This window comes from Phytophthora infestans, genomic scaffold (genome assembly GCF_000142945.1).
Source record: "Phytophthora infestans T30-4 supercont1.1 genomic scaffold, whole genome shotgun sequence".
In the NCBI taxonomy this organism is placed as follows: domain Eukaryota; phylum Oomycota; class Peronosporomycetes; order Peronosporales; family Peronosporaceae; genus Phytophthora; species Phytophthora infestans.
Window position 1 is genome coordinate 5584269 of NW_003303758.1, and position 27834 is coordinate 5612102.

Here is a 27834-nt window from a genome sequence, read left to right on the forward strand (position 1 = left end):
GCCACTAGTTCTGCATCCCTGTATGAATGAACATTTATCCACTACCGTACTTCCCTTCCGGTTTATCTCGCGTCGTCGTTTGCCTCGTCCACTGACTCTCCATCGACCTCTTCAACAGGGGGAGTGCATCCTCCAGTCGATCCAGTTTCGTCCTTCGAAGAGAAGAGCTGAGCCAGCAAATCCGGGTTCGAGCGACACTTCTCTTCCAGCACCTGCATCAACACGTTAGGCTGCAGCGTCGACTTGGCTTCCTCATGTTCTTTCTCCTCTTGCTCTTTGGTCTCTTCGTCTTCAATCACCGTCAAGCGTCTGACAATCCCCTTACTATGTTCGAGAATCTCTTCGTGGGCCGAGAGCACACTTCGACGCTCCAGCGCTGCAATCAGAACCTCTCCGCTCGCAGCTTCCCCCGCCGGAGGAGGGTTCTCCATAGCTGTGTACTCCAGTAACCCCACCAGTAACTCGGCCACATCTTCCCACACGGACTGGAACTTCGCACAAGTCTGCAGCTTCGTCAGCTCTTCACACACCACAAGTGACAGCAACTGGACCACAACCACGTGCGGGCGTAGAGCTAGCGGGTCTTTCATCGTTGACGGTCGGCGACGACGTCCAATTGGCTTCTTAGTGTCGCTAGCTGGGTGCTTCAACACGCCGTCGTCGTTCGTGGACGGCAGCTGTCGTCGGTAGTACAGGAAAGGTGAGTTCGTTTCCTCCTCGTTGTCTCCGAAGTGCATCCCTCCACCGGAATGCTTGGGCCCAGCATCGTTGAGCAGGTCGAAACCAACAGGAACCAATCCGTATCGAAGCACATCCAGCCAGGCCATGGGCTTGAAAGATTGGTCCGTTCCCGCGTGCTCACTTAGCATGTGTTTCAGTCCTTCAATTGCCGTCACAACCAGCTCATTGGGAAGCTCCTGCTTGATCTGATGCAACAGCAAGTGTCTCGACACAACAGCCATCCCGCCCAAGAAGCGCAAGCGTTCTTCAACGTAGTTGGGCGCGTCAGGACGCAGTGTGTCGAACATGAACAGAAGCAGGTCAACAGGCCTCGACGGAGCCCACGAATCGTGGGGGTCGCGAGTCTTCATCGCGAACATGATCATCTTCGTAAAGCAGTCGCTGATGAGAATCTCGTTCCCGTCGCCATTCCATATTTTCTCCGTCACAAGCCGCTCCAGCAGTCCGAAGCCGTGCGACGCAGCGTGGGACCGTCCAACTGACCAGCTAATCAAGTTACAGATCGTCAGCCAGTCCATGCGAGAGTAGTGCAGGTTGATGGGCTGCACCAGCGCCACATATCGATCCAATCCACACATTATCGGCGTCAGGAAAGGTCCCATCAGCTCGTCGTCGCCACTCATCTCCATCATCGTGCTCAAGAACGTCACCAACAAAATCCCATTCGCGTCACTGCGTGTACGCGTGACCCACGCAAACAACCCGTTGATGGACTTGTGCAGCAAGAAACACGCGTTCTCGTACGTCAGTCCACTAAGACTGTGATTGGTGAGTAGCACAGGACGCAGAAACTCCAGGATCTGCGTGTAGTGCGCTTCCAGCACAGCCGAGATGCCGTCGTCATCGTCTGCACCGCCATCAAACAGCGATCCGCTCAGTGCGATCACTTGACTCAACAGGTGCTCAAACAACACACAGCCTCCTTGACTGAGCGACAACTTGGTGGCCCTTTTCCGGTCTTTTTGTGCCTCGCTATCGTCAGGACCTCGCAGCACCAGCAAAATCTCGTCGTGCAGCGCTTCGATCGCTTCAGCCAACGCCCGCGATGGCAAACTGGCCACGTCTTGCATCAGAAACTCGAGTCGGTACGGCTGCAAAGTGGTTCGGATCCACTGGTCCGTGCCAAACTCGTCTCTCGGGTCCTGCTCGCCTTCAGAAGGCTGCTTCTTTGGAGTTTTCCCTTCGATCACGAGGTCTTCAGTGTGCAAAGCGAGCTCAGCTGGACTCGGTTGATACCGCTCGAATCCCGGAGATAGCTGAGACTTGGACGGGGCAGTGGATCCAGGCGCGGACCCTCCTAGATTCGAGTCAAGAGCAGACAGCAGCCACGCGACGCCACTGAAAAAGCCACCGGAATCGCCATTGCCGCCATCCTGCTCTTGAGCACTGAGCGCAATCTTCCGCACCAATTCTTCCTTGTTCTGGTACACCAGGTCGATAAACTCAAGACGCTCGTCAGGTGTCATCAGCTCCAGCTTCATCTCATCACTAGGATACAGAATCCGAGATGGCAGGGCGTGGAACTCGCGCAATCCGCTAACGATATGGAAAAAAAACTTCCATGAGCGGCTGTGCAGTGACAAGCTGCACGTGCTGACAAGCTTAAGCACGGCGGCAGTCGCAACGGGGGCACTTTGGTTGTCGCAATACGCCCAGATCCCGTTCTCGCGGCCGTTGTAGCCCACCGGATAAATGTCCGACGAGATCAGCGCCGTGTACTTGCAAAGCCGGATAAACAGCGCGTTGCAGTGCTCCACCAGCGACAAATGAGACGCCACCGCTGCACACAACACGAAGCCGTTGCAGGCCAGCTGCAGGGCACTCTTCTGAGGGACATAGTGCATGTCATAGCTGCTCCCAACCGAGAGATCGTCTCCTCGAGCTGCATCCTTGGCCTGGGAATCCACGACAAACTGCTGGAACACACTGCTGAACGCTCGAACGAGGTTCTGCTGGACCAACTCGAAGATGTGGCGGTCGTATTGGTTGCCTGACGAGGGATAGAGAGAGACAAGTCCATACAAACCCTCTTGCTGCATCCACGTTCCGCTCTTGGCTGCAGGGCTGGAGGCGCTCTTAGTAAGTCGAGCCTGCTTCATCTTCCGCATCGCATCAGGTGCCAGCGGCGCGAAACTGGCGCCTTGGACGCCAATCCCTCGAGGTGTGCTGGAGGACCGGGGATGCAGTGAAGGCTGGTGCACAATCAAGCGCGAGTTGCGCGGGTCGCTTTCGGCCTGGTTGAGTAGATCCTTCCATCGATCGCTCGTCACTTCCCCGTGCTTGCCTCCGTCTTCAAACGTCTTGACCTCGTCCTTCGAGATGGTGTTGTACAGCTCCGTCAAGAAATCCTCGGGCAGATCAAGGCCCTTGGAGACCTCCAGACCGTAGTTCTTGTTGTTCCTGATAAAGTCTGCCAGCTTCATCTTCTTGTCCGGTCGGATATTCGGGTTGTGGAGGTCCGTGTTCAGCATGATGAGGCTGAACGACAGCAGATACGCCACGTCCACAGACGCCATGAGGAACCGCTCGCGACACTGTTCGTACACTTGGAGCGAGAACGTGTTCAAGATGCGGTCAATCTGCTGCGCCTCCCCCGGGAGACGGAAACTTGCGAGGAACATACGCAGAGCAGCGACGATACTCTCGCCTTCAAAGTTAAACGACCGCACGAAGTTGGTGAGGACGTCGCGATGGAAATCCATCGAATCGGCTTCGTGGATGTCCGTCTTCTCGAAGCCCTTGACTTCCTTGCCCATGGCGCCCAGGTATACACCGACTGCATTCTTGTTCAGACCTTGAGGAAGCGACCGCAGGAACGTCGCCAGTGAAATGCTGTCAAGTGGGGTCGGCAGGAACGTGTTCTGCTGCAAGTACTTGATGCCAGCCAGAGGCTTCCGGTTGAACTCCTGGATACCGTGCTGGAAAAACTTCTTGCGTTGTCGCTTCTTGAACAAAACTTCAGCCGAAGCGAACTCTTCGGCGTCTTCGGTTGGAGATGGCGTCTCCTGGTCCACTAGAAGCGTGTCCTCGTTCATTTCTTCGTCACTGGGGCCACTGCTGCCATCTCCACTGACGGCAGGTGTTTCCGGATGGGTGCGAAGATGCACGACGTACAGCGCATTAAACATCCCACGAAGCGCAATCTCCCCGACGGCCTGAGCCCACAAGAAATGCGTTTCTTCGTGCGATTCAAAGCAAGCGACGTGGGACTGTTGCGCAGTCTGCGAAAGCAGCTCAAACAGCGTCTGCGTCAAGTCGCAGCGGTTGCCGTCGCAGTCGTAGTTCACATACAGATCTGGCAGCAACGTCGCCTCCGCCAGCAGGTCCACCAAGCAGTCGAGGATCTCAAACGAAATGCCGAACAGCCGGTTCTTGGACAGCATTTCCCCTGAGAACTCGTCCAGAGCGGCGTCCACCATCGTCGCAGCTTTGCTGTCCGTCTGGCCGTTTGCATCTGCAGTCGGTGGGGCGGTGTCATTCCCATGCGGGAAGTCTGGGCTGCTTACATCCATGTTTGCCAGACACCAGTGCAGCGTGTGGTAGAACACGCCATTAAACAGCGCTTCCACCTGCATTTTGAGCTCCGAGCGCAGCTTTGACCACAGCAGCCGAATCAATTCGAGACACACGACTGGAATCTTGAGCTCGGCACAGGCGCTGCACGTTAGTTGCGCGTTAGATTGGCGTGATACACTAGTACACACACACATAAGCAGCACGTACCCGAGGCGGCAGTAGCGCAAGATGGCGCTGCACAGATCGTCCTTGATGAAGAGCATCAGCGCTGGCACACCCGTAATAAGCTCAGCGTCACATGCCATCAGCGCACGTTGAAGTAACGAAAAGGACAGCAAGACTTCGCGCCGACTCGTCGTGTTCCCACTCGGTGTGGCAGGTGCGTCTGGAGCTGGAGGTGGCACGTAGTTCTTCTGATGTAGTTTCTGACAGAAGAAGCCCGCGATCTTCACAGCACACGGCAGTCCAAAACCCGGTCTTAGTGGCTCCGACGCAGAGTCGGTAGCAGGAGCCACGTCCGAATAGATAGCAGGGTTGGAGAAGATGAAGGCCACAGTGTCATGTAGGAAGTTCGTGGCTGTCGATCGCAGTGGCAGCGTAATATGTGGCTGTACGAGCACACAACAAGTCTATCAGTATTCACGCTTAGTCAACACGAGCAATTAATCACGTACATCGTGTCGATTGCCACGACTGAGCGCATACAGCGACTCTACCAGCTGCCACATGGAGTGATCCGAGAGTCTGGTACCGCAGGAAGAGCGCACTACAGCGTGAAGCACGTGGACGACCAGTACTAGGACGTTCTGGTCGCTCTCGATTCCTGTCTCTTGGAATCTGCAGTGGCTCACAGCGTCCACAATGTCTGAAACAGCGTCTGCTGCTGCGTTTTGGTCCTTCACATCCGTCCAGGGCCACGAGTGGAGGAAATTCATCACAGCCTGCAGTGCCGCTCCCGTGACTGTACTGCCGGCGTGTTCGTGGCGGATCACGTCCAGAAAGGGCTTGACGACGGTCACGGGCGAAAGCTCCTCCATATCTTCTCCCATAACGTCGAGAAAGTGTCAAACTGAGACCATTCGACAGCATTTTTGCGTGCTCACTTACTCTCGCATTTCAGCAGACGTCCACGAAGCAGTGAGAAGCTCTGGAAGACTGCCACGGGGCTCTCCTGCAGCAATTAGAGTGAGCGTGTTAGCTATCTGCAACAAGATGTTTAAGCGAAGATTATGCGGTCCACAAGACGTTTCCGCACCTTCTTCGAGTGCTGACCGTTCGTCCAGGTCAAAAGGTAGCCGTGGCGACGTCTAGCTAGACTCAACACGCTCTGGATGTCGCTCAGCAGCACAGCACGCCCCGCCATTGTGCGGGCTGCGCAAATAAGACGACTTTCAGTGTGTGGACCACAGTTTAAGTGTACCACATTCAGGGGTTAATGGTAACTCCAAAATCGGTGAAGTTAATATTGTGAAAATATCACCTGTAGACCAGTTAATATAAAAAATATCACCTAATATTTTCTTTTGAGACAATATGATATTATTAAATATCAACTTAATATTAGTTAATACGATATTATATTTTTCAATGATTGCGTAATCGGGCTACATTAACTAATCAGATGTCGTTAACGCTCGACTAGCTGAAGTATTACTAATCAACCGTGAGTACCGGGACAATTGTGAGTGACGGCAAGGTTGGCGTTGTGTGTTGGCACTGCTGAGCGCATTAATCTAGCGCCACAGGCAGCAGGTTTATTAGACGCACGATGTCGACGAGGAGATCGGAAGAGAACAAGAACAAATGTCTTGATTTCGCTCTATCAACGTTAAACAGCTGCAAGCGTTTGCAGTTTTCCATCTCGATCGCCTTTGTCTGTGTCACAGTGAAATACTAGAGCAAATACTCGTCAGTCTTAAAGCCTACTGCTTTTCTAGAACCTGATCGAAAAAGTTATTTGGCTCCGCTCGGTTCACAGAGGTAAGCTGGCAAGAAACGTACTTAAGTGGGAAAATATCATAAAATATCATGTAGTATCTAATATTTGTCAGTTCTCCGAGCTAATATAAAAATATTATGTTAGCTTTTGCAAAAATGAGTTACTATTAATATTTAATATCGAAAATAGTACTATTACTATCAAAAATATCATATGATATTTGGTTACCATTAGCCCCTGACCACATTTCCCGCAACAATTTTTTTGGTGTGCGTCAATTTCGTGGTGTATCAGACATCAGGTCTGAAGCTGAGATGGCTACAGTTTGTTCCCGTCCAAGCATCAAAATGAGCAATGATAGTTACTCACTATCGCTTTCCCTCGAGCATCAAGACGCCTCCAATCTAGCCTGCAAAGATGCGCGTGGTGGCTCTTGTGAGCGGTGGCAAGGACAGCTGCTATGCCATGATGGAGTGTGTGCGCTTCGGCCACGAGATCGTGTGTCTAGCGCACTTACATCCGCCGTCGGAGCTCTCGGCCGACGACGCCGAGATCGATTCGTTCATGTTCCAGAGCGTTGGCCACCAGACTGTGGGGCTCATTGCCGAGAGTATGGAGCTGCCGTTGGTTTCAGAAACCATCACGGGCACTGCAGTCGCCACGGACATAAACTATCACGAGTCTGCTAGTGGTGACGAGGTCGAGGACCTGTTCCGCTTGCTGCAGAAGGTCAAGCAGCAGTTCCCGGACGTCCAGGGCGTCTGCACCGGCGCAATCTTCTCCAGTTACCAGCGCAACCGGGTGGAGAATGTGTGAGTAGAGCACGTTGTCAACTTGTGACATCGATGGCGTATTTAATGACAACGGTTGTTGTAGCTGCACGAGACTAGGGCTCACGTCGTTGGGCTACCTGTGGCGTCGCGAACAGACCGAGTTACTACAGGAGATGGTTGACTCGGAGATGGAGGCCATTCTAATCAAGGCGGCGTCTATTGGACTGCAGCCCCGGAGGCACTTGGGAAAGACAATTGCGGAGCTGCAGCCTCAACTCATGATGCTGGTAAGTTCCGGGAAAGATTTGAATACTGGGAATGCACTGTACCGTTTGCTCAATTTTGGTGTGATATCTTTGTGCTCCGAGTAGAAGGAGAAGTACCAGATGAACGTTTGCGGAGAAGGTGGCGAGTACGAGACATTCACGCTTGACTGCCCGTTGTTCAAGAGGCGCATCGTCATGTACGTCTTGTGATTTGTAAGGAAGCTTAGATGCCGATTGAAATATCTAACGCTGCTACTGTCTTTACAGCGATGAGAGCCACACGGTGCTCCACTCGGACGACTACATCGCGCCTGTGGCCTTCTTGTCGATAGACAAGTGCCATCTGGAAGACAAGGAGCGTGCTGACCCATCGCACTTGGCCTCTAGAGTCCCCGAGACTCCTCCCACCGAGTCAGTCAGTAATAAAAGCCCCACGGACAAGAAGCTGGCCACCATGCTCGCTCTCACTCCAGAGCCAGCAAAGGAAGTCGTGCCTGCTTTCGGTCAGTTCCGCGACCAGCTGCATCTTTCGGGCATCATGAGCAGCCAGGCTGGCGACCAATCAGTCACTCTGGAGGAGGAAATGACAGATGTTATCGCTCAACTGGAGGCTATCCTGAAGAGCCAAAAGATGGTGCTAGCTGACGTGTGCTTTGTGCATCTGTACGTCCAAGATATGGCCTCCTTCGGACAACTCAACGCCGAGTACATCCAGCACCTGGGTCAAAATCTGCCTCCTTCCCGCAGCTGTGTGGAAGTGAAGGCGCTGGCAAATGTCCCCGCTCGTGTTCTCTTGGATTGCCTCGCCTTACGCGGCAGTGGCGTACAGAAGCTGCAGTCTCTGCGTGTGCGCCGTGACGTTTTACATGTAAAGAGCATCTCAGCGTGGGCTCCTTGCTGTATTGGTCCCTACAGTCAAGCGAATGTGCTGCACCGAGCGCTTATATTGTTGGCTGGACAAATCGCTCTATACCCTCAGACGATGGAGCTAGTACCAGGTGACCGTGCAGCTCAGACACTACAATGCTTTCGCAATGCCTGTCGCGTCTTGGAAGCTCTTCAATCGAACTTGCGTCACGTGTGCTCTGGTGTCATCTACACCACCGGAGACCTGGACGATCATGAAGCTCGGGAGCGTCTGCTAGTCGAAAGTCGACGTCATTTGCTTACCAACGCCGAACTGATGGATGAGTTTGAAGATGACAACGACAGTGACGAGAGTGACGAAGAAGTGGACAAGAACGAGGCGCGCGTGGAGTTCGTCAAGGAGGCTCCTTTGCTGGTTGTTCAGCTGTCACGCTTGCCACGTAACGCCCTGGTGGAAGTGGAGCTCCAGGCACTCACGCACATTGCGCTGAAGTATCTGGTGCCTCGTAGCTTTACGAGCACAATTGTTTCAAACAACATGCGCTTCGACTGGCAGAGTAGTATAATTCCACGAGCGTTGTGCCAGATCATGTGTACTGCATCCGTTGATGGCGATGCAGAGGTTTCGGACACGCGGACGTTGGCGAAGGCCGTTGCTGAGGGCATCTGGGCGTGTGCACTGGACTGCCTGGTGCAAGCTATGATGTCCTGGGACCGTGTCATTCACGTACGCACCTTCTACGTGGCAACAGCGTTCTCAAGCGAGGTGGAGCTGGCCAAGGCATATCACAGGACTGTAACTGCACGAGGGAAGGTCAAGAGCATGCCGGGGATGACGTTTGTGCCTGTGGACGCCATCCAGGGCAATGCTGTGGCTGCGCTTCAGGTGACGGCACAGGACCTGGACAAGATGGAGACTGAGCTCTGGCTGCACAAGCAGATCTAACTACCGGTACACCGAGCGTGTAGATAACAATCAAAGTTTAAACGCAACTCCTTATTTGTCTTGGATGTTGAGGCGTTGGTCTGTCTAATGCCGCCGCTTGCTGGGACCTCGGCTGCTGCCAGAGCTTTCATCTCGCCCCTTTCGCTTGCGAGAATCACGGTCGCGAGAGCGAGAGCGTCCACCTCGGTCTCCCCGGTTGCGTCCACTCGCTCTGTCCTGCTCTACTGATCCACTTCCTCCGCGTCCGTCGCGCTCTCGAGGACGCCCGCGATCACGGTCACGTCCACTGTCGCGGCTATCCTCACGGCCACGTTCACGGCCTCGATCACGTTCGCGTCCACGTCTATCATCTCGGTCTCTGTCACGGCCTCGGTCCTTCTCGCTAGCGTCTTTTCCACCATCCCGTCGACCGCTTCCTCTTGACTCCTCGCGACGAGAGCGATCACGAGATCTCGACCGATCGCGACTTGCTTCTCTGGATCGACCACCGCGTCTATCATCACGGTCGTCTTTACCACTGCGCCCGCGATCATCAAAGCCCCCACGGCCACCTCCGCGACCTCTGCCGCCCATCCAAGGTGGGCCTCTACCGGGCCCCGAGCCCCACGGTGCGCCTCCCATCGAAGGACCGTTCCAGTTCTGCTGCCCCATAAAGCCCGGCGGTGGACCCATTCCAGGATGCCATCCCCGCGGAGGAGGGCCGCCCATAAAGCCACCTCCCCGAGGTGGAGCACCGCCCATGGGAGGCATCCCATTGCCACCAGTGCCCCACTCTCCTGACCGCTCGTCTCCGCCTTCCTGCTTCATCGGTCCAGGGAACCCACGCGGTGGCATCCCGCCTGCCCCTCGTCCTTGCATCTTCGCATCACGATCTCGCATGGCTTGTTGATTAGCTGCATTCACCGCCTGTCTGGACGCTTGTTCTCTCGACTTTTCCACGGCCAAATCGCGTCTCAATCGCAGCTGCCGGCCAGCGTATTCTCTCCAGCTGTGCTCATCAAACCCGTAATTAAAATAATCGGAGATATCCACACCAGGTTTGCGCCAAGGTCTGTCCTCAAGCAGGTCAATATCCACATCAAATGCTGTGCGTCGTCCCCCAAACATCGCCATATCGTCCACTCCGTCCACAGTGGACCCGCCCACATCTCCAGGTTGAGAGCCCGTTATGGCTCCAGCTCCCGGAGCTCCAGTACCTCCATGTTGCGTGCCACCAAAGCTGCCACGCACGTAGCGATTGCCACCACCTGTGAAGCGCAGCGTAGGTTTGCTGCCGTGGTCTGTGCTCAGCACGATGGCCACGTCTTCGTCGTCCTCATCGTCATCTGAGTCCGCCGCCGGATTGTCACTGGGTTTGTATGCAGATGGATTATTCGCAGCAGCAGCAGCGGCCTCTGCTGCAGCTTCAGCCTGTGACGTCGCAGACGCGTTGAGCTTGATGGAGACGCCGCCATAGAGCTCCTCGTCCTCGTCTTCATCGTCATCCTTCTTCTCAGTTTTAACTGCGGAATCCTCACTAGCTTCCCACGTAGCTCTGGACTCCTCCGTCTTGGCCTCTTCCTTAATGCTAGCGCCATCCCCACGCGTCGTCACTAGCACATCTTCGCCGAAGTCCTCGTCCTCCATCGCACCAATTTGGCGTCGCAGGATATGACCACAACTATGAAGGGGTCGAAGTGTACAGTACGTAAAAAAGCTCCGCTCAAATACGAACCCGCGACGGGTCGGGTTTTCAGCTTGTGATCGTACTTACTCGAGCATTTCAAAGCTTGTTACTTCTTGCAGTTGATTGGCTGTTAAGGTCACCAACTTGATATTTGTATGCTGGCGCCTCCGCGGCCAATAGTTTCACGGTCCGAGCAACGCCCAAAGCCTCTCTCGACGCAGTTCTTCTTGTCTCGTTCGACTTTTGCAGGTAGGCGAGGCTTTTTGATGCATGAGACCGCGCGGAGGAGAGAGCGCAATGCTGAGCGGCATACAGTGGGGGATCAGATACACCAATCCAATTGGGGCGGAGGCGTTCGTAGGAATAAACGTCAAAGCAAAGAAAATGACGGAGAAACAGGCCAACGACTGGAGATATCATAACAGATAGACGACGCTCCGTCCCGAAGAGAACATGGTGTTTTCAGTGATGATTCTACTGTCGTCGTGTCAGCAGCGCTCTCTCGTTCACAAATATGGCTTCGAATGGCGCCGACGATCCCTGCGAGTACAGCTACTAACGAATTTGTGTGGGTAATGTATTTGCTACAGCTTAGTCAAAGATGCCGCACTCCTTTGGTTACCGCGCTCGCACGCGCGACATGTTCGCCCGCCCGTTCCGTCAGAGCGGCATGATCAAGATGTCGACGTACCTGCGTACGTTCAAGGTCGGCGACTACGTTGACATTAAGGCCAACGGTGCCGTGCAGAAGGGTATGCCCCACAAGTTCTACCACGGCCGTACCGGCCGCGTGTACAACGTGACCAAGCGTGCCGTCGGTGTGCGTGTGAACAAGATTGTGGGCAACCGCATCATCCACAAGCACATCAACGTGCGCATTGAGCACGTGCACCAGTCGAAGTGCCGTCTGGGCTTCCTCACGCGCGTTAAGGAGAACGAGCTGAAGAAGAAAGAGGCTCGTGCCACTGGCGTCCGCGCTCAGATTAAGCGTACCCCCGGACAGCCTAAGGCCGCCTACACCCTGAAGGCCAAGGGCACCAAGCCTATCACCATGGCTGCGCAGCCGTTCGTGGACCTCATGTAAGTGGCTTTTGGTGCAGCTAACACCATTGCTACAAACGAACTGTTGGGATCTTGCGCATGGCCTGAAGTAAGTCGCTCCGTGCACGTCGTAACCCCAACGAGCTGGGCTAAATGAAAGAACGAGTCAAATCCACGGCGCCCTCTGCTCTGTTGTCACTCTTAACTGCTACCGCTCGATTGGTGTCATCTCTGCGTAGCCATCCTACAGTAGTGCTACAGGCATTCAGCTCATGTCAGCTCCTGCATTATCATATCCTATGAAAGACTCCTTGAGTCATAGCTATGACGGGCTAGATTTTTGTAAAACTTTCATATCGAACTTACCCGAGTTGCTTTTCACATTTCGTGACTTTTCGCCGACGACAATGGACGCGCCTGTGGACGACGCGGCCATGGAGCAGTATGCCGATGTACGTTTCCCCGTTGCTAACTTATGCTGAAGACGTGTGACTTCTATATAGAACCGAGGCTAAACCCCAGCTCACCGCCTCGTGAATGTGCCGCGCAGTGGTTGGATAATTTGGAGAAGACGGATCCGGAAGGCTACGAGCAGTTTATTGCCACAATGCAGAGTCAACTGCAGGCCGCAGGACTGGGACCAGAGAGCTCCGCTGGTGCACCACAAGGTGACGCAGATGTAGCATTGCTCGACATGCTAAAGAGCTCAGCAGGTGGACGAGGAGGGGCCGCCGACACCATCTCGTCTGGTATGAGTCTAGCCTGCAGTGGTCATGGGAACCTGTCTAACCTGATTATGGTGGTGTATTATATTGCCGGTACTGATGTGGGGTAGATTTCAAGCCGCGGTTTCCTGGTGACAAGATTATGGGGAATGATGGCTTGAAAGCCACTCCAGAGGGGGTACGATGGGTATGGGAGTGCCAACGGGGATAGAAGGCTAACCTTTGGTGTTTGTGGTGGTAGGTGTACATTGATGTGAAGCCTGGCTTCGTCATGAAGACAACCGATGTTAAGAACAAAAAGAAGGTGCGACAGCGATCAGCTCGGAGGTTGCTTTCACCTTTTGTAGAGCTGATGTTACCATGTAATAGGTTTTTGTAAATGTAGTATATGCGGATGAAATTCAAGCGTTCTCAGAGAAGAAAAAGCTGGACGATGAAGGCAAGGAGCAAGAAGTAAGGAACAAATTTGAGCTCTCACCATGACCTGGAAACGTGCCTAAAATATTCAACTGAACTCGACTGCTGGGTAGGGAATTCACGTTCCGCTCAGTCTAGGTGCTCCACATGAGGTTGAGGACAAGAAGGGAGTGAGCTCGCTGGCTTTTGACGTGGCAGTGAACTCGAAAGTCGTTGAAGACTGTCAAGCTGACAAAACAGGAGCATTCCGCAACTTTGTGTGCGAGCTTGCGATCGAGTACATCGACCAGAAGGTGCGAGATGAATTTATTACTTTGGTGTTGTTACATTGACATGTTGTGTGGCTTGATGTAGTACAAAATCAAGCTCGACGATCGCTACAAACTGCCACGACTGACATACCGTGGAGAGCTACCACCACCAAAGCACTACATACGCAAAACGCAGGCTCCAATCATCCAAGAAGTTGCCGCAAATAAGGCAACTGCTTTAAAGAAGACTGGCAAGGCAGAATCTACTGCAAAGAAAACTCCGAACGCGCCAAAGACAGCCACAGCGACGTATGAGCTATTTGAGGAGTGCAACGATACCCGTACGGCCTGCACGCGACTTCCTTCCGTTTCGAAGGACAGTATACCGTTGTCACCTGAGGTGCTGGAGCAAGCGGGAGATCGGTTGATCGTCTCCATTACGTTTCAAAACAAGGTACAAGCAGCAAGTGACATTGAACTGGAATTACACGCTGAGCTATTGAGCGTCAAGACCGTTAGTCATCACGATACGGGTAATTGCAGTATTATCCACTCGCTCAGTGTTGGCAAAGACTAACACGTTCTGTACTTTCGTGCAGAGATCTTTCTCCCGTATCCCGTAGATTTAAACTCTGCTAAAGTCTGCTTGGATCAGGGTCGCAATACGATGGAGATAACACTGCAAATCGATAAGTCATGGGAGGGTGTTGGACCTGACTGCGGCTCAGCTCCGTGGCTATTGGCAAGGGCGCTAGACGAAGAGGGTGGAGACGTTTGCGAGGGTCCAGCTAACTGTGCTAATGAAAAACCCAAGTCACTATTGGAGATGTTCCATCTGGCCAACGCAGCGGAGTCGAAGAATGACCCGTTCGGAATCACATCGAGAGCTACGCCACGATGGGACCCCGTACTGGAAGACGAAGAACTACCTGAGGATCGATTTCATCGGAAGGATATGATGTCCATGCACATATTGGAACAACGGCGAGTTGAGCGTGAACAGAAGGCGAAGGAGGCTGAGTCCAAGCGGAAGCAGAGACGTGCTGAGGTCGAGGACATGCAAAAGAAGGCAACAGAGGCTGGAAAAACATGGCGGGAAATGTACCCGAACGAGCCGGAGACGACCTACATCGACATGGAAGACATTGTTCGACAGGAGAAAGAGAGACTCGATCGTCACCAAGAAAAGCGGAAAGAAGAGGAAGATCCCACCAAAGAATGTATACCAACAGAGGATGCACTGCGGATGGCTGTGAAATGGTCGGAGAACAACAAGAACGGCAACTTAGACTTGCAATCCGCCTTAGCATTTGAGCTGCTCTAATTCATCTAGAATCTAGATCTTTGATCTTTCTAGATTGCTAAAACGAGTGATGTTTCTGTTCCGCTCCCTATTCCTTCTTCGCGTAGTTGCGGGCACCGAAGATCGTCGATCCGACACGGACGTGAGTGCTTCCGCAAGAAATCTAAGCATATCAAATTCGCAATTAATCAGGGCTCCACGCTATCATCACAAACTCTTATCAGTTCTTACCGCCAGCTCAAAGTCTCCGGACATGCCCATGCTAAGCGCCAGCTCTGTCTCAGTCTTTCCAATCGCCTCAGCGACCTTCTTACGGCAGGCCACCAGACGGTCGAAGCACTCCGAAGTGGTGTCACCATATCGTCCAATAGTCATGAGCCCTGTGAGGTTCAAGTGCTCGCAGGATGCCACAATGTGGCGCGCGAGCTCAACTGAACCATCGGTATCGATGCCCGACTTCTGCTCCTCCTCACTGGTGTTCACTTGCACCATCACGTTGAGCTTCTCGGTGCGGAACTCACCCGACGCCTTGTTGAGGGCATTGGCGATCTTGATAGAATCCACAGTCTCTACGACGAAGAGATTGGGTACGTCACGGACGAGTGGCTTGGCCTTGTTGGACTGTACGTGACCGATGTAGTGCCACTTGATGTCTGCCGGGAGGAGAGGCGCCTTCTGCGTCAGCTCCTGGATCTACGTGTTATCAATTACCACAATAGCGTAACTATGATAGAAATTGTTAATAAGTAAAGCAAGAAATGGCACGTACGTAATTCTCGCCAAAGTGTCGTTGGTCGGCCTCATACGCCTCCTGCAGATCCTCCAAAGGCTTGGTTTTGCTCACCGCTACCAACGTACACTGTTGTTTCCATGTGGTCTTAGCTACAGCCCCTGCCACCTTGGCACGCACAGCCAGCAAGTTCTTCGCCACCGCCATTTTCGAAAAGTTTCACACAACTCCTTTTTACATGTACTAGTAACCTATGATACATTATATGCAATGATAGAGTTTTGGGACAGCTCAGACACTCAAATCTACTTATCAAACTTTATTCTACCTTAAAGTACTAAAAACGCTTCACTGCATGTTTAAATGCTATTTTGAATTACAAGGCTACGACTCAAGAGATCTATCTGTCGATCCAGACGTGGAGTCACTAGTTTCATCGCCCATTGACAGCGAGCCTTGCCAGTCAGAATATGATGCCGAAGCACTATCAATATCTAGAGATTCTGAAGTCGACTCAGTGAGCCAGCTGTCCATGGACGCATCTTGGGAATCGGAGGCGAAGATCAAGTCACCCTCATCGTTATCTCCCGACGCATTTTCAGAGTCGGATGCATCTGACGTCGAGCTCTGAAATGATCCAAATCGCGTCCAATCTCCTAGCACGTCTTCGATATATGAGGCTGCCATGCTGTCATCTGAGCCGCTTGCCGATTCTTCTTGCTGGGAGTCCTGAGAAGCAGCAGTTGAGTAGCTTGCTGCATCGACTGATGTGTCATTTGATAAGTCGGTGAGATCGCCATCAGCTTTTGAGCTTAAACCTGAGCCATCCATCCACGACGAGTCACTCTTCACAGTTCCAGCATCGAAACTGCCTGAACCAAGCCCTGATCCCCCGATAATCGACACTCCGTCGGCACTCGTCGCCTCGGCAGTATCAGCAGTGGTGGTCTCACTAGAGGATCCGTTTAGAGTTGCGATCGCTATCACTCCGAATATCACTCCACACACCATGAGAAGTGCGATCGCGCCGCGAGTGCTCCACGGGCGAGGCGGTACCGGGACTGAGCGAAGTACTGGGTATCTTGTCAAGGCTCCACCTTCCATTTCCTCGAGGCGATCAAAGCCTCCTCCTTGCGGATGATACAGCAGATTGTTGCTTTCACTCATCATATTTGCAGACACGTATTTCCTTGAAGCGTGTACCTTGAATCAATTGTGAGCAAGCGGAGTCGAGAGGAGAAATGATCAACATGTCGTTCAGCACAGATACACCAAAATTAGTCCGTTGAAACGAATGAGCTGCTGTGCCGATAAATTCCACCACCACATCCCACACATTCTTATAAATAGATCACATTGATCATATTGGCCATGCAACAAAGCTTGGCAACTTCCCACCCCCCACGGAAACCAACACGAGAACAATCACTCCCACTTCAACAGTTGCCTTTATGTGTACCACACAACTAAACTAGGATACAGTACATGTCCACGTAGATTATCCCTAAAGTCTGCGTGCTTCAAGCACTTTTGATCACTTCAGACTGAAGTTCAGTGAAGTGACTTCAGTCCGTATGCTCCTGTTCTGCCCACTATCCGGTTCGACCTGCCCATGCGCATGTATCACTGACGCGGTTGTCAAGCAAGCAAGGCGTCAAAGTTTGACTCAAACCCAATGGCAGTGGTTTGACGCCGATGGCAGTGTCATCAGCACCGTGTCACAGCCTTTTCTGCATTATCGGATCTCCTGGGGAAGCCAAACTGCTTCCATGAGTAGTGGCCACACGTCTTCCAGGCGTTCCAACAGCTCGGACAGCGCGTCCACCGTCGCTGGGCCTGTCAGCGTAGCCGGCACTACCAACGGCTACGGATTCCGCAGTGCAGGTGGCGATGCCTTATCAATCGAAATGCAATTTTTGAACCCCCGGAGACGCTTTCCACTCGCAGAGGAATATTTGCCAGATGTGCATGTGACGGAGGAACAGGTGGAAGATCTTCGAGAGACGTGTGAACAGCTCATCGCCGATGCTCTTGAGCTCACCAGCATGTTCGCGTGGGAGGACAGCAACAGCAACGAGCTGGTAGGCGAACACCGCCAACAATGGAAGGTACACTACCAGCGTCCACACGTAGCACTGTACCGCAAGAAGCGCGGGAAGGATGTCACCACAGACGAACAGGAGGACGCATCGGACGCCTCCAATGGCGGTTTGCGTCATTACGTCGTGAGTGGACAGATTCACGACATGAGTCTTGAAGATGTCGAGTACGGACTCTACTGCGACGCTACGTTGGATGAACGTGCCGTAATGACGGACTTGTATCGCGAACTCTTTCTTGACGCAGCTGTGCTACGCGGCTTCGAAGCACAGACCCCAGAAGATCCGTTCCACTTCTTCGGTGTCGAGTGGCTGGCCCATTTGAGCCCGGCCGACAAGTTCATCTCACCTCGAGACTTCGCCTTTGTTGAGTATTCGCAACGTGTAGTCGGTCCTAGGGGCGAGCCGCTACTGGTTAAGGTGCAGCGCTCTCTAGGTCCCGAACACGTCGATGCCATGAACCGCCGTGAATTTGACCTCGTACGAGCTCAGATGAATTGCACGACCGTGTATTGTCATGACAAACGTGCTAACAATGTCCAGGTGATCGCCCGCGGCTATCTAGATCCATGTGGGAGTGCACCGGCTATTATGACGCGGTCGTTCTTGACACGTTTAGCACCAACTCTTGTCGAGGTGGGGCACAGCGCTGACGTCAAGTACATTATGCGTCACGGACTAGTCCTGCCAAAAGAGCAGTTCTTTGCTCGTCGTAACGCCCTGAAAGCCCGCGGCCGCCACCGCTTACAGTGCACAGCATGCGGTAAACGCTTTGGTCGTCTAAAGCGGCACTTGACACAGTGCCGTGCGTGTGGTGAAGCAGCTTGTGGTCGGTGTCTCATGACGTTCACACTGTGTCTTCCACACCACGAGAGTCGTAGTGCTGAGCACCCGAGCGCAGTAATCCCCGAGCGCTTCTGCCTGCGTTGCTTATACTCTGGTCGACTTGATCGTAGGGGCCAGCGTATGGACGACTTCCTGCTTGGTGGAACATTGGCTGCATCCACGACCGTGCCGACCGTCGATGATGACGAAGAGATAGACGATGACGATGTATCTGTGGAGTTTGCGATGCTCGGCGACGGTCCTGGGGCAATGTACGCAGCCATTTCGGAAGCACAACGATTGCAGCGACTGAAACAGCGGTATCTGGACAATGAGAAGCGCAAATATCTCGGTGGCCACCAGCAGCGTTCAGTCATGGAGCAACAGCATCAAATGCACCACTACGAGCAATCTACTCGTCGTGTCCGTCCGCCCATAACTCGGAGAAGTAGCCAGCCAGTGAATGGCTGCAGCTCCGTAACTTCTGGCTCGATCTCGTCCGCGCACAATTCGGCTTCGTCGGCGTATAGTTCATTGTCAATAGGCAGCTCCACGTACTCGTCGGCTGAGGCTGCAGCAGCAGCCACAGCTGCACTGCAGGCCAACGCTGGTTTCCATGAAATGGAGCATTCCATCGGTGAGCAAGAAGCTTTACTACGCTCGCTACAGAACGAGTACGCCAAGATGAGCATGAATCGAGGCACACGACGAGCGCACTCGAACCCAAGTTTCAACGCACAGGAACTACGCGAGAAACGTCTGGCCGAATGGCAGGTTACTGAGCGTTTGAATGCCGTCACAATGCCGTCGCCATCGTCCAGCCACTATTATGACATCGATGACTAGAAAGAGAGTCATCTTCGTAAAGGAAGAAGTTAGCATATCCTTATAAATGTGATGAGCTTCGAAGACCCTGACAGCGATAAAAAGAAGAGTCTACTGGCTCCGAGAGATACAAACCTGAGCGCTGATGCTACTCCGTCTAATGTAAGTACATTTCTTCCTCCTCCCTTGCTGTTATCATCATAGATATTCCGCCTTCAATGCCTGAATCGACGTGATATCCGCATAGAAGTCGAATCCGAGTCCATCCAGTCGCTTTCTGTCTCGTTCCACGTACGACGAGTATGCGCCTGTGTGTCGGATCTTCATGAACGAATTTCCGAGCCTCAGTCCACGTGAGGCTTCAGGCCAAGGCTTTTCATCGGGAACAACAAAGTCAGCCGGTACCCAGCCGGATCTGTAGATTTGGTGGTACGTTTCCAGCGCCGGCAGGATCTTGTACGTCCATCGTTCGTCTTCCGGAGACCAGGTGAATCCAATCGCCTCCAGTTTGTCCTTGTCTCGCTCCGTCATGTCGTCGTAGTTGCCTCTGCAGCGAATATTGGCGACTGTCGCTCCTAGTCGCATCCCTCTCGTCGCTTTCGGCCACTGCTCGCTGTCCGGTACGACAAAGTTGAAATTCACATTGCAGTGTCCAAACTCGCGCTTAAACGCCTCCAAGGCCGGGAAGATCTTGGTCTCCCACATGCGAATACTCCACTTCTCCATGGAGAAGCCAATCTTCTCCAATTCTTCTTGAGAACTCTCTCGTTGGGCTTTGTAGGTACCGGCATACTTGACACTCATGACGGTCTGTCCGAGTTTGAAGCCCCATAGCAACTTCGGCCAAGCTTCATCCTCCGTAGGGACCACGTACTTGGCGGGGACATCACAATGGCCATTAATCTCACTGAATCTCCTGAGAGATGGCAACACCAGCACGTCCCACTTGCGCTGCCTCATATCCCAAGGAAAATCGAGCGCCTCCAGGTCGTCCACGGCGAAGAATGGGAGACATTTGCCCTGCTGCTTGAGCGCACGCAAGTTCTTGCAATACAAACCTAGCGGGTAGCCCCAAGTCTTCTCTGGCCATTTCGGGTCGCCACACGGCACTGTGAACCTGAAAGGTACCAGCAGGTGCTTCTCTAGAGTCAGAAAAGTTTGCAGACTCGGGGCGATTATTTCGACCCAAGCGCGTGCGCTGAACAAGTTTATTCGAGCGATACTGGCTGGATTGGAGGTGGACGAGATGGAAGCACATCGGATGAGACCAACTTTAACGCCTGGAGCGACGTATGGGCGGCATAACAAGCCTGCCCGCGTAGCCAAGAATGCGTGGAGCATCCTATTGACACACGAGTATGTGGCCACTGAAAAACACGAAATAGGGCACCGAATATTGGCTAGATGTACAAAGCGTTTCGCAACAGAAATACAAAAGTGGTAACTTGAAGTACGCAGACTTTAGGGATAATCTACGTGGACATGTACTGTATCCTAGTTTAGCATCGAGTTTTGTAAGAAAAAATGAACGGAAAAATCGACACTTAAATTTTGAAAGCCAGGTTCTCAGTAATTTTTTTGACTTTTTCAACACCATCTCCTCGTAAAATCCCTGAGCAATATTATTAATAAATGGATACAATTTGTATCGATGACGCAAAGTTACATGCTGCTGGATTAATTTTTATCTGGGAATCAGCAACGACACCGGTATTGGATTGCATGTACTTAATAAATAGGATTTCACAATTTAACGCAGGACAGTCACTCGGACTCAGAGAATTCTGAGTGGGCTACTTCTGAGCTGGCCGCTCTCAGTCTTAAGTTGAGACTCTCAGCACCCTTTAAAGCGATAACCAGTCTGCAAGGTCGATGGAGTCCATCTACCTTGCAGACCGGTTGTCGTTCATCATGGACAACATGTACCGGTAAGGAGGAAATACTACTTAACGTTACTTTAGGTTTAGATCTGGCATTAAGGCACTTGATTGAGCATCATTCTGTTGTCGTCAGCACACAGCGCCGGCTTGAGACCATGACGCCTTCATACATGGAGGCAGCTTTTGGAGAGGGCATTTGATGACTACAATTAAAGCTAAACCAATGCTGATGTTGTTCAGCAAGCCATAACACCGACAGCCTAGACAACCATAAGCGTCACCCATGCGAACGCAAGCGGAGGGGGTTAGAGCCTTCATTTCCCTCCATTGGACTGCAATTTGGAGGGGATTCGAGCTCAACCAGATGGCATTGCAGCGTTGAACCGGTACGGATCCCGTCGTAACATTGCAAAGCTGTGCTCAACTTACTGGCGGTAAGTTACCGCCAGGTTGGGAAGCAGTTTGTACATCAGCTGACGAAACAGTACATGTACATGTAGTACGTGGTCCAGCGCTCATCCTCAAAGGCCAAGAATGCACGATGCTTTCAGCGTGTCAGAAAGCGACTTCGTGTGTCGTATGGAGGCGAATAAGGTCTCACACTGTGATTCACAGTCCTGCCGTAAAGATTCACCACGTGAAGGAACATCTGGGTATTGTACTGTACCTCGTGGAGCTGCTATTTAAGATCCAAGCTCGCACTCGGATTGTGCAGTACAGTGTACATTGTACACTTGTCACTACATGTATTTGACATGGAGCACATGAATCAAGTTCGTCGCACTTCCGATCAACGATCCACTACATGTACGAGTAATACTTGGAGAATTGATCCTTGTTGCACTGCCGTTTTCGATATTTCTTCTACCATGAATGCAAAGCACCTGCAACGATCAAGTACTGCACACGTCGATTACAATACCAAGTCTTAATTGCAATATTCACCCCGGAGCATGGCTAAGCTTCCATACTTAAAACTTCACGGCACTTGTTCTAAATCGCGGGTACTTTTCAAAAAGCCACCGAGCCACCTCCGCATGACCACCGATCAACGCGTCACGTACCGCTCGTCTAGTGCACCCTCCAATGCAGTGTTCATGCAAGAAGCGAAGGACATTTAAGTGGCCGAACCAAGCCGCACCGTCCATTGCTTCCGTCGAACAGCCTTCAAATCGATGCTCATGTAGCCACTTCACAACGTCCAAATGGCCACAGCGGGCTGCAGTGTCCATTGCGTTCTGAGTGCACCCTTCACTGCGATTAAAGTGAAGAAACAAGACGACATCCAAATGTCCAGAGCAAGAAGCCGCATCCATCGCCTCGGTAGTGCATCCCTCGGAGCGATTCTCGTGAAGAAACCGCACAATAGCAAGATATCCACCACCAGCCGCTCGATCGATCGCTCTCTCGGTGCAGCCTTCACTTCGGCTTATATGTAAGAACTCAACAACATCGAGATGTCCACCACCTGCAGCGGAGTTCATTGCCCAGGGACTGCAGCCTTCACTGCGGTGAGAATGCAGGAACTTGACGACGTCCAGATGACCTTCGGCAGCCGCGTAGTCCTTTGCTAGGTACGAGCAGCCCTCGCGGCGACGTTCATGTAAGAACTTTACCACTTGCAAGTGGCCTCCTCGTGCAGCGCCGTCCATCGCGTTGTTGGTGCATCCTTCAGAGCGATGGTCGTGCAAAAACTCTACAATCTCCAAGTATCCCCCACGTGCCGCGCCATTCATTGCATCCGTGGTGCAACCGCCCGTCGTGTTCATATGCAGCCACTGGACCACGTCGAGATGTCCGTATTCCGCTGCGTGGTCCATCACTAGAGGTGAGCTGTCTTCTGCGTCGGAGGCTAGCAGTGCCTTTCTTTGTGTTCAAAGAGCCATTTGAGCAGCTCGAGATCCCCACGCTTCGCTGCGAACACCATGGCGTGGATACTGCATCCTTCGCTACGGTGTTTATACAACCAATGTACCATTTGGGCTTTAGCGTACCATACCGCAAAGTTCATGGCATACTTGGTCTCCCCTTCGTCACGGTGAGCGCCTAACCACTCGACAACTGCGACGTGTCCTCTAGCTCCTGCTTCATCGATGGCATGATGAGAGCACCCTTCACTCCGGTTATCATGTAGCCACTGCACAACTTTAAGATGTCCGTTTGCCGGCTTGCAAGTCGGGGAGGGTCTTATCCAGCCACTTAACCACTTCCAGTTGACCGTGCTCTGCCGCGTGATCCAGTACTCCTCCATAACCCTTGAAGTCAGGGTCATACACTGCTAACCATTGCAGCAATGCAAGGTCACCTCGTTGTGCTGCCGATAGAAAGCAACTACGGTTTGATAGCGGTCGCAGACGTCGTGAAGTGGCGTCAAGTCGCTGCAACAGATGCAAATATCCAAAGTCCAGAGCTTGCGGAATGTTCCAGAGCTGCGAGCTGTCCAAGTACGCCGAGATCAGAGCAGCCACATGCGGGAGGAAGCCCAACGTCTCCTGTCGCTCACGCCACACGACGCTCACGCATGTAAGCAGCGGCTTCCGAGTCGAGACCATCGAGAGGAGGTGGGCTGATTTGCAATAGTACACTGTGGATTTCCGTCCAGAAACGATACGAAAGGGTGCACTGAGCGCAATGATATCATTGCCAAGACTATGAGCACGATGCAAACACGCTTGTCGTAGCTAAGAGCGTATCTAGTGTCGTTTCATCTAGCCATTGCCTGCTTAGAGCCACTGCTGTGTTTATCGTAACCTTTTTAGTCGCGTAGGTCTGGCACTGACGATCGAAGGTGCGATTGCTGGCTTGGCTGTCCCTACCACTTCACTTTTCGTGCCTGACTCTGTTGTTTTAGCCTCGGATTGTATCCTGGATGCGGGGGCGCTCTTGCTGTTTGCGGCACTAGCGCCGACGCGACGAGTTTTCGCGGCAGGTGGTCGGTCAATGAGCTTAGGCAGAGGCTGAGCGGGGAGGAACGTCAACGCCACGGACCTGAGGAATTTCAAGGGTTAGAATAACTCTCATCTGGGATAAATGCAAGAGAACGAAGCAATTCTCACTCAATGTCATCTTTCAGCAACGGAGTCTCCAATTGTTTCAGCTCGCCGCCAGTCCGATTCTTGATTGCCAGCTCCACTAACCGGCCAATGCTAACACGTCGGACATAAGGACATGTTAGTCAAAGCCAGCAATGAATAAAATAAGACACACCGTACTTGTGATAAGCAACAAAGTTGAGGAACTCGAGCGACGCGCGCGAGATCTTTCCGAGCCCCAACCACTCGCGGAATTGCTGCGCCTTGTTGTTCATGAAATTCAGTTTGCGGCCTCTCGCGAACACGTCGTAGATAGACCAGTCCATCTTCTTTGTGCGCTCGTCGGCGAAACGTATCCGCTCCTGTACACACCCAATTAACTCAAGTTAGTACACACAGTAATGGATTTCCCAGCCATTAACAATGTCCGACGCACCAGAAACGCCTCGTTAAACACGTCCTCAGCCTCAGACACAGCAAATAGGTCCAGCTCTTCTGCCAGTTCTTCTTCCTCCACTTCTTCCAGCTCGTTCTCTTCGTGCTTCGTCTCGCCACGGAATTCCCGCCAACGCCCGTAATATATTGCCTCTTCCTCAAATATTTCCACTAGTGTCTGCAAGTAATAAAAAAACAACGTTGTAAATAACGAGACCATGGCGTCATTTAGGAAGCTACATCGTACCCTCAAACACGACGAAGCCGTCAGCACCTCCGGGTTCACTGAGCCTAAAACCTTCCGCATGTGGTCACCAACTATGGCCAGATAACACACAACATCAGCGTCAGTAAGCTCCACACACCTCTTTCTACACAGCCGACTCACCCAGGGCCTGCACCTCTTCCACAGCAGTCACACAGGATTTGGTACTGTCACCAAACGTGCTCATCATGGAGCTGATAGTGTGCAGCATCAAAGACGCCTTCTTGCCCTTCTTGCTCGTGTTATGCTTCACTCCACACGCGCACATTTCTTCAAAGAACTCTCCTTCCGCCACCTGCCAGCGCGACTTAAACTTGGGCTTCACGTGGGTATAATGCGGCACCTGTGCTGGCGCAACATAAGCACTGTTCGGGTGCTTGGGCAGAGCTGTCCCATCCTCTCCAGTCACAGCGGAGCCTGCCGAACGTAAACTTCTCTGCTGCAGCATCTTGAGATAAGGATCGGACTTGACAGCCATTGCAGGGTCCATAGGAGGTTCCTTGTCTACCGACTTGGACTCATCATCAGCAGCTGACTCGCCCTTGGACTCCGCAGCACTCTGTTGCTTGCGTTGCCGCTTGTCACGAATGTAGCTCAGCATTTTCTTCTTCTGATCCAGTGGCAAAGTCTTCCACGCATTGGTCTACACGTATTTGATGCATTAGTGAGGCCACTTGTGACACGGCTAAATTTGGCTGTGTGTACCTCTTTGTAGGGATATTTGCACTGAATGGCATGGAACAGTCGATGCACTTGCTCCAGCAGAGGCAGTCTCGCTAGATCTCGCAAACCGTACTCATTCTCGGCCCCGAGGGAGTCCTCGTCAGTGGTGGCCGCGAGCTCCGCCATTATTTTTCGTTTCTTTTAGGAATGTCCACTTCGCAAAAAAAGAGGCTCCAAATTTATGGAGCTGCTCTAAAAATAGAACAGATGCAACTCACAAAAACACTCGTTTTGTGTAAGGAAATACTGTAGGCCCTTGCTACTCCTTCCGAAAAAAAAACACTGAAGTCAAAGCCATGTTTTTTTATCTTGCTCATATTATGTAGCTCTATCCATGTTATGCAGCACGAGTGCATGTCTATATTTCGAGATTTATCTTCCATCGCGTTTTTGGTCGATGGAGTTCGTGCACGTACCCAAGTATCGATATCGAAGATACGGCACCGGCTTGTAAAGGCTCTTGTGCCACGGAGTACGAGCAAGTGTCAGCTCCAGTACGATCAAGCATCACAGTTCACAGTTGTCGCTGTCTTCTTGAAGACACGAGGTAAACTTGCAGTGGTTGAGCTCGACGTTCATTGGTAGCAGCGGTTTTACAACCTCCTTGATTGTATTCTCCAGCCTTTTGTAGTTTTTTGTGCCTTGCTGGGGATCAAACAGCAGGCTCGGACTTGAACATCTTTGTGGTAGGTTAACCAGTGCGCACCCCCGAAGTTTACTATACCGATTCTATCCGTGTTTGCTTGCGAGAAAGCATTGTACGCGTTCACCACTTTGCGCTTCTGTCAGGCTCCCTTTGTTTCGCAAATGATGGACTAACAACGCCAGTATTGCCATACTTGACAGCGAGACTGTGCATGGATGTTAGTATAGATGTTGCAGAGAGCCAATGACAGTAGCGACAGCTAAGCAGTCGAAGGCCATCGATGGCCTCGGTATCAGCAACCGACAAGCACTCGTTATAGCAATATCCACCTGAAAGCAGCTCGTTAATTTATTCAGCCTTTACGCTATACTCTGTTGCGCTTGACGCACACAGCTTTGCAACTTTGCGCAGCGCTAGCTGCGCTGAGCTTTATCGAAATTTTTGCTAGCATTTCTCGAGAGGTTTTTTGCTCCTCACGGGCTTACTGAACTGGTAGGGCACTTCGTCCTTTGGCTGATTACACTTGGCGGTGTTGATGTCGATGGCAGGAGTCTTGTGCCTCGGGTCGTCGTGCTGTTCGCTCAATCTCTCGTCGCTGGGCTCGAAGCCCAAGCAAGCGCGCGCGGCGCTCAGCAGCGCTTCTCCACTGCAAGATCCTTCACTCTCGTCGCTCTAGGCTCACGGGTAAGCACAACAACATGTTCACTCAGCGTTCAGCACCACTCGAACCAAGCACGGACGCTCCACCTACTATTTACGGGTCGATTTGGGGAATGACGGATAAATCTATAAAACTCTGAGAACAGGCTTCCCCATCTCGAATTTGCTCACTTGTCTCATAAACACACTGGTGCTACCTCAAAACACACTGCTCCTACCGCATTCCGGTAGGAGGAAATACCAGAAACACCAGCATTTTTTTTGGTCAGCACCTCATAATCAGCAGGAGCACCGGTGCAAAACATGAACCGTATTCTTCCCATCAACTCCCGCTGCTTTTCAGCCACACACATAGACCTACCGTATGAGGCAAAATAATGTATAATGTGTTGTGTAGACGACTGTACTATGCTCTGTCCCAAATTCTATTCTCACAACAAGACCGTCCAAGCGCCAGCTACTCGCGCGGTTCCAGAAGGCCTCAAGAGGACGTCCGAGACCGCAGAGCGAGCACCGACACGCCCGGAGGTGGCGATTGCTTGACCCCTAGTCCACGATCTTCTAGGCTACGATAGTGTGCGGTGTTCTGGTAATAAAATGGTGGATTTTATCAACGAGTTGTGTGATCTTGCGAAATGTGGAGATTATGGAAACAGCAGAGTTATGATTCCGCGCATTGTAGCCAAGATTTCTGCTTCCGCTGACCGCTACGTTGACGGTGGGTTCTCATGGAGCGACGCGGTTAGCAGCGAGGCGCCTGCGTTAGTCTTTCGAGGAGCCTGTAACGATGTGGCACGCTTTCGCAAACAGGAACGACTTCCCGAAGCGCCTACCCACTTCAATTACTTACTGCGCGTGATGGATATGCGTGCCTATGTTCAGCGTCGTGTTGAGAGCCTATGGGAAAAGAAGATTCCAACCCCTTGCGATCAACTCATAGTCAATCTTCCTGGATACTACTCTAAGCTGGTATTTCCTGCCGATGAGGCCTACGTGTACCCTGTGGAGTCATGGCTTCAAAGCGGGAATCGAATCTCGCCGATTCACGCAGACCATGGTCGTGTAGTGTCGTATATACCTCCAAGCCTCACGCACACCTTCAAGATTTGGGTGTTCTTCAGAACGCCTAAGTGTGCAGAATTGTTTAGTTTTGAAAACGGAAACGACACTTTCAATCGCATGATCGACACAACCAAATCGTGCGTACTAGTGCAGCGCCCGGGTGATGTGGTTTATTTGAACATGCTGGTATATCATTCTGTT

The 27834-nt window shown here is 52.2% G+C and overlaps 11 protein-coding genes across 11 annotated transcripts; 4 read left to right on the forward strand and 7 right to left on the reverse strand.

Moving 5' to 3' along the window:
- Positions 1-62: 62 nt before the first annotated feature.
- On the reverse strand, positions 63-5620 carry PITG_00938 (uncharacterized protein; the record flags this gene model as incomplete). Its single annotated transcript, XM_002909432.1, has 6 exons — positions 63-230; positions 315-4398; positions 4465-4865; positions 4932-5296; positions 5365-5428; positions 5513-5620. 6 exons carry the CDS (start codon positions 5618-5620, stop codon positions 63-65), a joined length of 5190 nt encoding a protein of 1729 aa, XP_002909478.1.
- A 993-nt stretch (positions 5621-6613) lies between these two features.
- Positions 6614-9048, forward strand: PITG_00939 (uncharacterized protein; the record flags this gene model as incomplete). The annotated part of the gene is made up of 6 exons (XM_002909433.1): positions 6614-7008; positions 7073-7256; positions 7341-7432; positions 7503-7654; positions 7724-8706; positions 8752-9048. 6 exons carry the CDS (start codon positions 6614-6616, stop codon positions 9046-9048), a joined length of 2103 nt encoding a protein of 700 aa, XP_002909479.1.
- A 33-nt stretch (positions 9049-9081) lies between these two features.
- On the reverse strand, positions 9082-10674 carry PITG_00940 (pre-mRNA polyadenylation factor, putative; the record flags this gene model as incomplete). Its single annotated transcript, XM_002909434.1, has 1 exon — positions 9082-10674. The coding sequence occupies one exon, from the start codon at positions 10672-10674 to the stop codon at positions 9133-9135; it is 1542 nt and encodes a 513-aa protein (XP_002909480.1).
- Positions 10675-10943: 269 nt separating this feature from the next.
- On the forward strand, positions 10944-11945 carry PITG_00941 (60S ribosomal protein L21-1; the record flags this gene model as incomplete). Its single annotated transcript, XM_002909435.1, has 2 exons — positions 10944-10963; positions 11305-11945. The coding sequence occupies one exon, from the start codon at positions 11316-11318 to the stop codon at positions 11796-11798; it is 483 nt and encodes a 160-aa protein (XP_002909481.1).
- Positions 11946-12140: 195 nt separating this feature from the next.
- On the forward strand, positions 12141-14472 carry PITG_00942 (uncharacterized protein; the record flags this gene model as incomplete). The annotated part of the gene is made up of 9 exons (XM_002909436.1): positions 12141-12207; positions 12306-12504; positions 12591-12658; positions 12722-12784; positions 12850-12933; positions 13011-13190; positions 13252-13362; positions 13444-13681; positions 13748-14472. 9 exons carry the CDS (start codon positions 12163-12165, stop codon positions 14470-14472), a joined length of 1713 nt encoding a protein of 570 aa, XP_002909482.1.
- A 67-nt stretch (positions 14473-14539) lies between these two features.
- PITG_00943 (proline synthetase co-transcribed bacterial protein) lies at positions 14540-15388 on the reverse strand (the record flags this gene model as incomplete). Its single annotated transcript, XM_002909437.1, has 3 exons — positions 14540-14614; positions 14683-15144; positions 15221-15388. 3 exons carry the CDS (start codon positions 15386-15388, stop codon positions 14540-14542), a joined length of 705 nt encoding a protein of 234 aa, XP_002909483.1.
- A 1562-nt stretch (positions 15389-16950) lies between these two features.
- On the forward strand, positions 16951-18951 carry PITG_00944 (uncharacterized protein; the record flags this gene model as incomplete). Its single annotated transcript, XM_002909438.1, has 3 exons — positions 16951-17310; positions 17362-18477; positions 18562-18951. 3 exons carry the CDS (start codon positions 16951-16953, stop codon positions 18949-18951), a joined length of 1866 nt encoding a protein of 621 aa, XP_002909484.1.
- Positions 18952-19128: 177 nt separating this feature from the next.
- PITG_00945 (uncharacterized protein) lies at positions 19129-20414 on the reverse strand (the record flags this gene model as incomplete). The annotated part of the gene is made up of 2 exons (XM_002909439.1): positions 19129-20047; positions 20407-20414. 2 exons carry the CDS (start codon positions 20412-20414, stop codon positions 19129-19131), a joined length of 927 nt encoding a protein of 308 aa, XP_002909485.1.
- A 1289-nt stretch (positions 20415-21703) lies between these two features.
- PITG_00946 (uncharacterized protein) lies at positions 21704-23362 on the reverse strand (the record flags this gene model as incomplete). Its single annotated transcript, XM_002909440.1, has 3 exons — positions 21704-22672; positions 22735-22977; positions 23018-23362. The coding sequence occupies 3 exons, from the start codon at positions 23360-23362 to the stop codon at positions 21782-21784; spliced, it is 1479 nt and encodes a 492-aa protein (XP_002909486.1).
- A 189-nt stretch (positions 23363-23551) lies between these two features.
- PITG_00947 (uncharacterized protein) lies at positions 23552-25403 on the reverse strand (the record flags this gene model as incomplete). Its single annotated transcript, XM_002909441.1, has 8 exons — positions 23552-23628; positions 23725-23798; positions 23867-23956; positions 24023-24204; positions 24279-24455; positions 24525-24595; positions 24666-25185; positions 25248-25403. 8 exons carry the CDS (start codon positions 25389-25391, stop codon positions 23552-23554), a joined length of 1335 nt encoding a protein of 444 aa, XP_002909487.1.
- A 369-nt stretch (positions 25404-25772) lies between these two features.
- PITG_00948 (uncharacterized protein) lies at positions 25773-26827 on the reverse strand (the record flags this gene model as incomplete). Its single annotated transcript, XM_002909442.1, has 4 exons — positions 25773-25887; positions 26086-26116; positions 26397-26557; positions 26790-26827. 4 exons carry the CDS (start codon positions 26825-26827, stop codon positions 25773-25775), a joined length of 345 nt encoding a protein of 114 aa, XP_002909488.1.
- Positions 26828-27834: the final 1007 nt, after the last annotated feature.